Consider the following 14,062-nt stretch of genomic DNA (forward strand, 5'->3'; position numbering starts at 1 on the left):
TGAAGTGATGGTTCTCCAACATGGCCTGAAGATGACAAGTAGCCACTCTAGTCTTCCACCAGCAGGTTGCTCCCAGGGGAATTGACCAGACAAACCAGCAGATCACACTCAACCCCAAGGCTACTTATATTCCAAGCCCCAAGATGGGAATCAGGTGCCTATGCTTAACTCAATCAAACGAGGGACAGCTGGAAGACCCAGAGTCCTGAGTCCAGGAACTGGACCGTGAACCAGAATGCGGACTTTACAGACCGGACCATAAAATGCAGAGTCCCCGAAGTTGAAATCAAGAGCAACAAACTGACTTCTACAGATGGAGAAAAGAACAATTGTACCGCACACTTGGCAGCTGGACATGCAGATTATCTCATTTTCTGCTGTGGGGTGAATACAAGGAATATGCACTTGACATATTTTAAATAGTGTGTCTATATTTTAAAAATACCTTTAAAGGGCTTTGCCAGGCAAGAAACAGTTGAACAAGTTATTCTAGTGCCACCTCTAAGGTGTGTTCCTTTAGAAACTGGATGCACTTGGCAGAGAATTCAATTCTACATTTCCTCCTAGCCTCTTTAAAAGGAGTACTTAAGTCAGCTCAAACAGAATCCCTTTTTACATTGTAGACTAGAACAAGCTTCTGCCATCAGAACAGCTTAAGTGAACTGTCTCTCTTTTGTGAATGTTCCCTGAGAGTAAATAATGTTTGCACAAGGTATGTTCTCGTATTTTTTCTATTTTATATTTTTTATTTATTAATTTTCAATCACTTTTTAAAATGTTTCATGTTGGTACACAGCTGATAAAATCATGCTCAGTAAATTATGGTAGATGATATTCAATATGTTAAATCCATTAAATAATTTCTGTAAGTTTTATTATTATTTTCTTTATACTTAGAAAATATAAATCATTTATCTGATTATTTTAGATTAGAGAACCACAATTTTCATTACTTTTGAAATGCTTTCATAAGTTTGAAAGATCTGCAAAGTGCCATTCTATAGTTCTATCTGTTTTCAAGAGGGGAATACTGTTCAGTTTTGTGCTGACAACCACAAGCTTTCAACTCTGTTTTATTACTGGTACCTCAGCCTTATGTAATTGTGGAGACCAATACTCTTTCTACTGCCAACATTTACACTGGTGTTGGTTTTAACCTAGGGCACTTAGAAGAGCATTAGCAAATTTGGGGTATGTTACACATTAAAACATTCTATTTCATGTCTGTTTCTTTACCATTGTTGACAGATCAATGTGGATGTTAGAATTCAAAGCTGGAAGATGATGACAGCGAGTAATAACCTTAAAGCATTGGTATTTTTCTGGACTCTGATTCTGTGTTGTCCTTCATTTATCTGTAAGTAATGTCGCAAACATATGAAGCTTCTTGAAAATCTAATAGTACTGTTTATCGTGAGATTACCTTTAAATAAGGAAGTGCCAAAGAACACAGTATTTAAACTGTGGACCTGGCATATACAAGAGCGATTGAGGCAGTGAAGTTGATTTATGGCATAATAAATTAGATTGTTAGAAACATACGAAAAAAACTAACGAAAAGAGAAGTATGCGAACAGTACACAATTTTACAGAATTTTAAATACAGGTTTCCCCCGCCATCCAAAGGTAGAGCGTTCCTATGAAACGGTTCGTAAGCCGGAATGTCGTAAAGCGAAGAAGCAATTACTATTTATTTATATGGGAAAAATTTGTGAGCGTTCGCAGACCCAAAAATAACCTACCAAATCATGCCAAATAACACATAAAACTTAAAATAACAGTAACATATAGTAAAAGCAGGAATGATATGATAAATACACAGCCTATATAAAGTAGAAATACTTTTCCACAATCATTGCCTGCACTGTTCTCCGTAGCGAAAATCTCACGCAAGCACTCTTGGCAAAAACACCGCGCAATCGCTCTCCAGTAACCTTTAAGCAATGAAGCTGCCAAATCATACCAAATAACACGTAAAAATACACAGCCGATATAAAGTAGAAATAATGTATGTACAGTGTAGTGTCGCTTACAGGAATCCGGAAGACAGCACAGAGCACACTGATGATGGTGTGTTAGGCTGAGTCGTCGGAGGTTGGGGTGGTGCAGTGTCCTCCACTCTCTGGGCAGCAAACCGATACTGATCTGCGAAGCATGCAGCGGTCCAGCGGTGCCCGGGACGCACCCAGCACATCTTTAAGAAAAAAGCGGAAATAAATAAGCTGATTAATTAGGTGCCACCTGGCACGTAAATGTCAGCCCAGATAGAGGCGACACAATCAGCAATCGGCTCTGATCTGGGCCGACATTTATGTGCCGGGCGGCACCTAATTAATTAGCTTGTTTATTACAGCTTTTTTCTTAAAGATATGTTGGGTGCCTCCTGGCTACCACTGCATTTTCCACGAATCGGTATCTGTCCGTGGCTCTGGGATTGGGGTGGTGGGACACGGTGTTGTCATCTCATCGTCGATCAGGGCAGGCAGGTCATCTTCTATGACTGCCTGCCTCGATGCCGAAGGTCGAGGTTCGTCGTCTGCTGTGGCTGATATGGAAGGCTTGCTTGACTGCTTAGCCTCGCGCATTCTATCATGCAGTTCTTTGTAAGCACTCAAACCATCTTGCAAATTTGCCCTAAACCGATGTACCCTTTCAAAATTAAAGTCGTACTTTATCATTGCAGCGAAAATCTCACGCAGTTGCTTCACGTTCAGTTCCTGGACAACTTCACTTTCGCTACTGTATTCAGTTTCGATTGTTATCCTTTCCTCTTCTTATTACATCAGCTCTTCATCTATCAGTTCTTGGTCATGGGATGCCAAAACCTCTTCAACATCATCTTCGTCAACTTCCACAAGCCAAACTCACTTTGTCCTTACTTCGTTCACCATGATTGAAACCTTTTGAGCCCCTCCCGAGCTCGTTCAGGCTTTTCTGATACCTTAGAACTTATCTTACAAACGGATGCTTACAGGCACGTGTTTAAGCAGTGCCAGGGAGAATGCCGTTCTGAATCCGGGGGAGAGCGGCTGCTCGGGGCGTGCGCTGCCTTTTTTCGTAACAGTGAAAACACCTTCTGTTAGCGAAAACAGTGTACTAATGTAGGTCTTTTGTAACAGTGAGGTTTCGTAAAGTGAACGTTCAAAAAGCAGGGGACACCTGTATTACAAATACCATACTGCTTCAGAAGTTAAAACTCAGTTACACAGTGGCATCTGTGAGGAATGGAGGAGGTAATAATGACAGCGGGGAGAAGGCGAGTGTAGTTATGTTGCATCACCTTCAAATACCTCTTCTCAAATCTATCAAAAGTTCTGTGCACAAGCCCTTTGCCAGAATAAGGTATCTGGTCCTTTGTGTATGAATGAGGTAGAATGTGGATACAGAGCACACCTGAGCAGGAATTACTTACCTGCCATTTCTTCTCTGGTTGTTCTTCTCCAACACATTCTCATTTTGGGGTATTTCCATTGGGAAATCGAACTAATGGGAAAAAGTGGTGTTGGCGAAAGGGTGGCATAGCTAGCTGAGCTGCAGCTTCACGGTTCCAGGGACATGAGTTCTATTTTGACCTGTGATACTATTGGAATGGATTCTCCTTATGTCCTTACAGTTTTGCTCTGGGTTCTTATTTTCCCTCAAAGTTTCGACCTCTGATGCTGTCTGTCTAAAACTGAGACCATATGGGTTTCCTCTGGGTGCTTTACTCTCCCTCAATATCCCTAAATGCCTACTGAATGGTTAATCGGCCACTGTAAACTACTCCCACTGTGTAAGTGATTGGCAGGATCTGGGTAAGTTGAGCAAAACACATTAAGAGGGAAATTAGCAGCATTTACTGCCCGTTATGCCGCTGGTGCTCAGGGCAGTAGTCCACCTTCACTTGCGGAGTGCTGGACTTCCTTCATCATGTCAGTAGCTTCTTCTTGGTTTTCACTACAGCCAGTCATGCATGCCCTGGGTGGAGACTCAGGAATACCACTACTCGGATGTAGGTTTCCTCATTGCTGTTTCCATCACAATTTTATTTTATCAGTCAGGGTTGTTAGCCCTGAGCTGAACCCCCAAACCTGGAGAATTAGTGGACCACTCTTAGTCTGGCTCGTTTGGCATGGGTGACCATACCAAGAGCAAAAGCATAAAGTCCTGACTCCACCCAACATAGCTCTCTGGGTCAACAAGGTTATGGTCCTCTTGAAGGGAAAATTAGTAGGGAATGGGATTACTCTGCGAGTTGGCAAAGACTTGATGTGCTAAGATGTTATCAGGGAAAAATGGAATAAATGATCATAATGGCCAATGACAGAAATTAAACACCAAAAAAATGGAATTCCTGTAAATCTGGTGTCAGAATTTTCTTATCCTCCATTAAGACACATGATCGACACAACTCCTTAGCAGCTGTGAGTGAATCTGACACACAAACAGCTGTTGGAAGTTAGCTTCAAAATGAAAGGAACTAAGAGTGGTTTTGCTGCTTCTTCCAAGACTGTGATGCAAGTCCCATACCAGGGCCTTAGTGCAAACATTTCGACAAACATTCTGTACTATACGGAGCGTTGCTAAAACAAAATGCCCATTTGCCCGTTTATTTATGTAAAAGATTCTATGCTATTTGATTTCTCAATTTACAAATATTCCATTTATGAATTTTTGCTTTGCTATTAGTTCTTTATTTTGGATGGTGGGGTGGAGAAAACACCAAATGAAGTGTAATGCATTCCTTCTCTTCGCTAGCCTACAGGTCCCCTTGGGCAAGGTGTAGCACCGGCCTAGCAACCCCCCCCCCCGATCAGGGTCACGTGAAGCAGTGAGAGGTAGTGGGTGGTTGTATGACCTGCTGGTTCATATCATAAGTCCTGGTTACTGACGACAGGCAGACAATCTCTGAAAAGTATTGACAATTGCTGTGGTCATCTGTCTTGTAAAGACACAGCCCTGGAGAAGGCAATGACAAACCATATCAATAGAAAAATTTGCCAAGAGCAATCATGGTCAAGGCAAAACCATGATCTCCTATGTCATACGATACGGCAGATAATGAACGAATGCACGTTTAGTTCTTTGGGTTACACATATTCGATTTACAAATCTGTTTATTGTCATAAGGAATAGTATGCCAATAGTACTTTCTATCGGAAGACAAAGAACCAAAGTACCTGCAATTCATTTTGCGCAGCCTTTTCAATTTATGAAATTTTGCTTAACATTTTCCATGAATGCATCTTTTTTTTGGTAAATAAGAAGAAGGTTGTATTTCAAAAGGGCGACTGAGGGGTGTTTGATGGTGCTGAGCGTGTATTCAGTGGAGTTTAGAAGAAGGACGTGAATGGTCCATTTTCTCATTTCAACAAGGGCAGCACAGTGGCGCATCTAGCAGAGCTGCTGTCTCACAGCAGTTCCAGAGTTCCTAGTTCAGTCCTGACTTCCTGTGTTGTCAGTGTTGTGTTTGCATGTCCTTTCCATGGCTGCATGGATCTTTCCAATGTGTACAGATTTCTTCCCACAATCCACAAATGTGTACTCTGGTAGGTTAATTGGCCACTGTAAATTGCCCCTAGTGTGCAGATGAGTGTTAGAGTCTGGTGTAGTCATTGGGTATGGGTGAGATAACAAAATGAGATTAGCATAAATGCATGCTGGACAGCTGGTGTAGCTTCAGTGCACTGGGACTGTTTGTCTGCAGTGTGACTCAATGACAACTGGAAAGAGTAAAGCACTATGTTGTAAAGCTATTTCTAATAGATGATGGTCAGGAAATGTACTGTGCAAATGAAAATCTTTTAAAATGCCTCTTTTGTTGTGGTTCACTTCACTTTGTGTGTGTTTGTGTGGGTGATGGATATAAATTAGGATCATCAGGGCCAAATGAATCAATGAATTAAATGCCTGGTACTGTACTTTAATTGCATTTTATCAAGAGTTTATTCTTTTACTTTTCTCATGTATTTTGGACCATTGAAATTGGAATTCAATGGAATTGCAAATTGGAATTGGAACACTTCCCTAATTTAAATAATTTACTATAATAATTTCCCAATTTATAACACTTTCTGGTATTTAGATATTATACATAGTTTATTCCATATCTGTAGTTGTAACTTTATTTTTACATTATTATTTATAATTGTTGAATCATTTTCTTTTGCCTGTCAAGCCACACACTAGAGCAAATTCCTAATACATGTAAGTGTATATGGCAAATAAAGTTGATCCTTGATCCTGAACTATCGTATTCACAAGTATAATATTGCATACACAGGATTAATTGTCCTTTTAGGCAAGTTCTAGTTTTAAATGCTTGAACATTTTTGAAGAGTTTGAGACATGCTGATTTGAATGACAGGTGGGTTGGCATTGAGGAAAGGGGAGTCTTGTATTTGTTTCTATGCATTCAGAATAGCAGTGATGGAATTTGGAACCCAGAGATGCTGTAACTGTGGGAACTGCTGGAAACAAATACATTTCTGCACCAGTAAGCTTTCTGGCAGCTTTAAGGAATCGTTTGATTTTGGTAACTTGGCAATTAGATTTGCCTAGAATTGCAAAACATCACAGTCTCTGCTGAAGCCAAATAGTAAATAAGCTTCTTCTAAATATTCAGTACAGTTTGGGAAAATAAAAAGAAAAATAAAATAGCATATCATATATTTAATCAAATCAGCAATTTGAGGTAGATATAAATCTCATACAAAAAAGTAAATGATATAGATTGTTTCATCTTCCACTGATGGTAGATTATTATTGAGAGCTGGGAAAGGTCGATTCCATAATTCAGTATACACCCAGTGGCCAGTTTATTAGGTATATCTGTACACTTCAGTAATGCAATTATCTAATCAGCCAATCATGTGGCAGCAACTCAATGCACAAAGCAAACGTGGTCAAGAGGTTCAGATGTCATTCAGATCAAATATCAGAATGGGAAAGAACTGTGATCTAAGTGACTTTGACTGTGGAATGGTTGTTGGTGCCAGAAGGGGTGGTTTGAGTATCTCAGTAACTGCTGGTCTCCTGGAATTTTCACGCACAACAGTCTCTAGAGTTTATAGAGAATGGTGTGAGAAACAAAACAAAACAAAAAAATCCAGTGAGCGTGAATTCTGTGGGCAAAATCGGCTTTTTAAACATGGGGGCACAGAGCCTATTGGTCAAGCTGACAGGAAGGTAACGGAAATTCAAATAGGCACACAATGCAACAGTAGTGTGCAGAAGAACATCTTTGAATGCACAACATGTCAAACCTTGTAGTGGTTGGGCTACAGCAGCAGAAGACCATGAACATACAGAAAAACACTTAGTGGCCACTTTATGAGTTACCTCCGAAATCCGATAAAGTGGTCACTGAGTGTATGTTTTACAAACTCATTGTTTACACTTATTAATGGAATGTTGGTATCACTGACAATTTTGGCAGTTATTGCCCCTTCCCTAACTTTCTGTACCTAGTTGTTCACCAGGCCGTTTCAGAGAATAGTTTATGGCATTCATTTACAATCCAAACTGAATAATGATGACAGATTTCAATTCATGAAGAATGTTAGTAAACAGAAAAGTTCATAGATAAAGTGTAATTTGGAGGTGTCTTGCTTTATTTGCCTCCAGTTTTATTTAATTAATTGAATTGAGAAACAGACAATAAGAGCCGGAATAGACATTTTGACCCTTCATGCCTATTCTGTCATTCAATATGATCATGGCTGTTCACCCATATCCAGTTCCAGTACTCTGGCTATGTCCTTGGTCTTTCTAGACTTGTGTGAATATTTCTAATGACTTGGTTTCAAATGAAGAATTCCACAGATTCACCAATCTCTGGTGGAAGAAATTTCTCCTCGTACAGCATAGTAACAGTTCCTTCAACCCAACTAAGATTTCCAGCTAAGCTAATCCCATTTGCCTGCATTTGGCCCATATTCTTCCAAATCTTTTCATCCATACACCTGTCCAAGAGTTTAAATGTTGTTATTGTATTCAACTCAACCACTTTCTCTGATAGCTCACTGTCCACTCTGTGGGAGAAAATGTTATCCAACAGCATCCCATTAAATCTTACCCCTCTCAGCTAAAGCCTATGCATTCTTCATACCCTAACTTAGGAAAAAGAGTGTGTTTTCACCCTGTCTGTGCGTTTATGATTTTGTGAACCTCTTTAAGATCACCACTCGTTTTCCACGATCCAATGAATAAAGTTCTGGTCTACTCAACTTCTCTCCGTAATCAATGCCAGAAGTCCTCATAAATCTTTTCTGTACTCTTCTCACTAATGTCATCTTTCCTATAGAAGGGGGACCAAAATTGAACATAGTATTCTAAATGTGGCTCTGCCAACGTCTTGTACAACTGCAACAAAACTTTTATATCTTAGTCTTAAATAGCTTTTCCTTTATCACTTTGTGACCCCTTGTCGCGGAAAAGAGTACTCAGATCCAGAGGGAAGTTACTACAGAAAATCTTTATTGATGCATGATATCATGGAGAGTCCAAGCTCCTAAAAGTGGGGTCTTGGAACTCTGCTTAACAATAAAGTACACTTTTATTTATACCCCAAGCATACGTGACAAGAGCACTTAAAGCTGTAAGGATGAATTTAGACTGCAATTCTATAGAACAGCAAAGTAGCACAGTATGTCCTTGAAGGTTTATACATTTTACTTAAGTTTTGGTTCCCAGGAAGGTATATCAGGCCTGCTCAGCCACAGACATGTGATAATTCTCAGAACAAAGAACAAAGAAGCACAGATATAGTTATTTCCACATCCCGGCTACAGCGTGCATTTCAGTCACTCAGTGTTCATTAGTCACAGGTAAATGGTTATAGTTTTTGAATTCACACTCTTAAAAAAAATCATTAACCCCTTAACGTCCATCACAAGGTCTTTAGTATTTTTCTTCCACACCCCCGGTTCTCAGCTTGCTGGTCATCTGGGGCATCCTTCCAGCATCAAATCTATCCATTCCCATAAGCATTTTGCAGCTGTCCCTTTTATTCTTCTAAACTCTAGTAAATGCAGTCTCATTGACCCAATCTCTATTTATATTCAATCTCCATTCTTTTTTTGCACAGAAAGTGGTGGATGTGTGGAGCACCCTGTCAGGGTGGTGGTAGAGGCAGATGCCTTTTGGACATCTAAGAAACTCTTAGATAGGCACAAGGATGGAAGAAAAAATGGAGAGCTATGTAGAAAGGAAAGGTGAGATTGATCTTAGAGAAGGTTAACTGGTTGGCACAATATCGTGGGCCAAAGGGCCTGTTCTATGTTTTGTATGTCAATATAATTGCAGGGATTTGCTTGCTGAACTTTACTGAACTTCCTGTAGAGCAAAAACATCCTTCCTCTGATAAAAAGATCAACACTGTACAGAATACTCAAAATGTGGTCTCACTAAGGTCATGCACAGTTACAGAAAGACATCCCTGCCCAAATTCTCTTGCTATAAAGGCCAGAAAACAATCCTCTGTGCTGCTTATTTACCTACAGCAGCTGGCGGACAAGGACACCCAAGTCTCGCTGCACCTCCCCCTTCAATTCATTGTTGTTGTCACCAAAGTGAATGACCTCACATTTATCTACATTATTCTGTCCTGCCTTGTGTATCTGCCCACTCTCTTAGTCTGTCCTATTTAACTCAACCTGGAGCTTCTCGACATCATCTCCAACACCACCTTGCCATCCAGCCTTGTCTGATTCATTTGACAAAATCATATTTAATTCTTCAATCCAGATAATTAATGTATATTGTTAATAGCAATTATTTGGATGATGGAATTGATGATTTTGTAGCCAAGTTTGGAGATGATACAAAGATGGATGGGAGGGGGGCAGGTAGTGTTGAGGAAGCAGGGAATCTGCTGAAGACACATTAGGAGAATGTCTTGTCTTGTCCATACTGCACCAACCGCCGTCGCTGGGCTATAGACATGCAGGAGCAATGTGTGGTGAAGTGCCTTGCTCAAGGACACAACATGCTGCCTCGGCTGAGGCTTGAACTCGCAACCTTCAGATCACTAGTCCAACGTCTTAACCACTTGGCCACGCGCGAATGGACAATAAAGATGAATGAACTATTTTCTAAACAGTGACCAAATTCATAAATCAAGGTTGCAGCTATGTTTGGGAGTCCTCGTGCAGGATCCCCTAAAGGGTAACTTGCAGGCTGAGTCGGTGGTAAGGAATGTTAGCATTCATTTTGAGAAGACTAGACTATAAAAATGCTGAGGCTTTTTCAGGCACTGGTGAGGCCTTACTTGGAGTATTGTGAGCAGGTTTGTGCCCTTATCTAAGAAAGAATGTGCTGCCTTTAGAGATGTTCCAGAAGTGGTTCACAAAAATGTTCCCAGGAATGAAAGAATTAACATGGGTAGCATTTGATGGCTCTGTACTCATTAGAGTTTAGATGAATGAGTGGGGACTCATTAAAACCTCTCTCCGGCTATCCATCCCATAGGATGATGATGGTTCCTTTCAGTCAGTTAGTGGAGTGGTACCCCACTCCTCAGAAAGGAACAGTGTATGTGTGAGCAGATTTTAGTTGAGTAGGGGGTTGCACAGGTTGACCCACCCTCTCAACGTCCCCTCCCGGATCCAGTGGCATGGTGGGAGTCCAAGACAGCTGGGGGAAGTTCTGTTGCAGTGAATGGCCAGACCAAGCCTTGATGCAAGGGATGCCCTTTCTGCGTCCACAGCACGTGTTTGCTAAATGGTCGTTAACCCTATGAGAGTGTTCATTCGCCCTTTGACAGGTCTTGTTTTTCGTTCTGCAGGGTGTCTAGCCACCCTCCTCACCCTCCTCACCAGGTAAGCCTGGTGGGGGAGCCGGTTTAGTTACCAACCATCCAACCATGCGACAGGTAGTACTGGGTTACATGGTGCCAGTAGCACTCAGACGAGTGACCTGACCATTAAAACCTATTGAACATTGAAAGGTTGAGATAGAGTGAACGTGGAAAGAATGTTTCCTATAGTGGGGACGTTTAGGATCAGAGGGCACAGCCTAAGAATATAAGGTCGACCCTTTAAAACAGAGATGAGGCAGAATTTCTTTAACCAGAAGGTGGTAAATCTATGGATTTCATTGCCACAGATGTCTGTGGAAGCCAAGTCATTGGGTATATTTACAGCCGAGGTTGATAGGTTCTTGATTAGTGAGGGTGTCAAAGGTTATGGGGAAAATGTAGGAGACTGGGGCTGAGAGGAATAATAAATCACCCATGAGAGCAGACCTGATGGTAAAATAGCCTATCTTTGCTCTTGTGTGTTATAACCTTTTAGTCTTATAGTTGTTTATTGTCAATCGACTACCTCTCTATCCATATAAGCACCTCCTCCTCAGTCCTATGTGCTTTATTTTGCATACAATTCCCTAATCTGGGATATTATTCAAAGCTTTCTGAAAAGTGAAGTGCACCATATCACTGGTTCTCATTATTCTGTCTGTTATAATCCTCAAAAAAATCGTTGGTAGAATTATCCAACGTGATTTCCCTTTGATGAAACCACACTGACTTTTTCTGACTCTATCACTGTCTTCTTTGTGCTCTGCTTCTGCATTTCTTATAATGGACAACAAGACTTCCCTATCACAGATATTAGGTACACCAGTCTATTTACTCGTCACCTCCCTTAATATCATTCTTATACGAGCTAAACTCCAATCCATTAGAACTCCACAGATCAAAGAATGTTGCAAAGTGATCACCAAGGTAACTATTGTTTCTAGGCTTACTTCCTTAAGTAGTCTAGGATGCAGGCTAGCAGGTGACATCTCTGATCCCTTCAATTTCCTGCTAATATGTGTTTATTTACACTCCCTGTTTCAATAGGCCTGTTGCCCAACATTTCTGTGGTTAGTTATTTCCTCCTTTGTGAAGAGAGAATCAAAGAAAGAATGTAATTGGACTGCTTTTTCTTTGTTCCCTATTATAGGTATCCTTGATTCTCTTCGCAGAAATACGAATCTTTTACAGTCAGTTCTGAACCTCCGCACAAGATGACTCATACTCTATTTTCCCTTTCCTAATCAATCTTTGTCCTCCTTTGCTAAATTCTGAACTACTCCCTGGTGTGCCACAGGGATCAGTGCTGGGACCATTGTTATTTGTCATCTATATCAATGATCTGGATGATAATGTGGTAAATTGTATCAGCAAATTTGCTGATGATACAAAGATTGGAGGTGTAGTGGACAGTGAGGAAGGTTTTCAAAGCTTGCAGAGGGACTTGGACCAGCTGCAAAAATGGGCTGAAAAATGGCAAATGGAGTTTAATACAGACAAGTGTGAGGTATTGCACTTTGGAAGGACAAACCAAGGAAGAACATACAGGGTAAATAGTAAGGCACTGAGGAGTGCAGTAGAACGGAGGGATCTGGGAATACAGATACAAAATTCCCTAAAAGTGGCGTCACAGGTAGATAGGACCGTAAAGAGAGCTTTTGGTACATTGGCCTTTATTAATCAAAGTATTGAGTAGAAGAGTTGGAATGTCATGATGAGGTTGTATAAGGCATTGGTGAGACCGAATCTCGAGTATTATGTTCAGTTTTGGTCACCAAATTACAGGAAGGATATTAATAAGGTTGAAAGAGTGCAGAGAAGGTTTACAAGGATGTTGCAGGGACTTGAGAAACTCAGTTACAGAGAAAGGTTGAATAAGTTAGGACTTTATTCCCTGGAGCGTAGAAGAATGACGGGAGATTTGATAGAGGTATATAAAATTATGATGGGTATAGACCGAGTGAATGCAAGCAGGCTTTTTCCACTGAGGCAAGGGGAGAAAAAAAAACAGACAACATGGGTTAAGGGTGAGGGGGGAAAAGTTTAAAGGGAACATTAGCGGAGGCTTCTTCACACAGAGAGTGGTGGGAGTGTGGAATGAGCTCCCAGACGAGATGGTAAATGGGGGTTCTTTTTTAACATTTAAGAATAAATTGGACAGATACATGGATGGGAGGTGTATGGAGGGATATGGTCCGTGTGCAGGTCAGTGGGACTAGGCAGAAAATGGCTCGGAACAGCCAAGATCCAGTGCTGTAGTTTTTCTATGGTTTCTAATTGTTAAGTTTGCTACTGCTTTTGACGTTTTTTTCCCTTTTTGGATCTAATAGTGTCATTAATTTCTTTTGAAAACCGTGGTTGAGCTACCTTTCCTGTTTTATTTTTGCACCATTCAGAAATGAATATTGTAATTGATACATTTACTCTTTTAGATGTTTGTTTTGTCTGTCCACCATCAACCCTTTAAGTAAAATTTCCTAATCTATTATTGCTATCTTGTGCTTCACACTTTAGTTTCATAGAACATAGTATAGTACAGCAACATGCCCTTTGGCCCACAATGTCTGCTCCAAACACAATGCTGAATTTAACTAACCTCTTCTGCCTTTTCTTGATTCATATTCCTCCATTCTCTACCTATTCATGTGTCTGTCTGAATACCACTATTGTCTCTGCTTCCACCACAGCTCCTGCCAGTGCGTCTCGTGCACCCACCACTCTCTGTGTAAAAATGACTGACCTTTGCCAGGGAGCTGCCTGATCTAGAGGGCATGTCTTATGAAGATAGGTTGAGCGAGCTGCGGCTCTTCTCTTTGGAGTGAAAGAGAATGAGAGATGACTTGATAGAGGTGTACAAGATGATGACAGGCATAGATCGAATGGATAGCCAGAGACTTTTCCCCAGGGTTTGAAATGGCTAATACATGGGGGCATAATTCTAAGGTGATTTCAGGAAAGTACAGGGGAGGCATGTCAGAAGTAAGTTTTTACGCAGAAAATGGTGGGTGCATTGAATGCCCTGCTAGGAGTGGTGGTGGAGGCAGATACATTAGGGACATTTATGAAACTCCTAGAGAGGCATATGATGGTAGAAAAATGGAGGACTATGTGATAGGGAAAAGTTAGTTTGATCTTAGAGTAGGTGAAAAAGTCGGCACAATATCATGAACTGAAGGGCCTATTATGTTCTATATAGCTATGGCTCCCTTTTAACATTTCTTCCTCTCACCTTAAAGGTGTGCTGTCTAGTAGTTGACATTTCTATCATGGGTAAAAGTTTCTGAC

General features: G+C 40.8%; 1 protein-coding gene across 1 annotated transcript in view; it reads left to right on the forward strand.

Annotated features, from left to right (window-relative positions):
• The first annotated feature begins 578 nt into the window (after positions 1-578).
• Positions 579-14,062, forward strand: part of LOC134358517 (dual oxidase 2-like) — a 169,798-nt gene continuing 156,314 nt past the window's right edge. The window contains exons 1-2 of the mRNA XM_063070823.1: positions 579-712; positions 1,249-1,357. Coding sequence (XP_062926893.1) covers positions 1,282-1,357 — 76 coding nt within the window. The 5' untranslated portion in view covers positions 579-712; positions 1,249-1,281. The remainder of the gene's footprint in view (positions 713-1,248; positions 1,358-14,062) is intronic.

This window comes from Mobula hypostoma, chromosome 18 (assembly GCF_963921235.1).
Source record: "Mobula hypostoma chromosome 18, sMobHyp1.1, whole genome shotgun sequence".
Lineage (NCBI taxonomy): Eukaryota > Metazoa > Chordata > Chondrichthyes > Myliobatiformes > Myliobatidae > Mobula > Mobula hypostoma.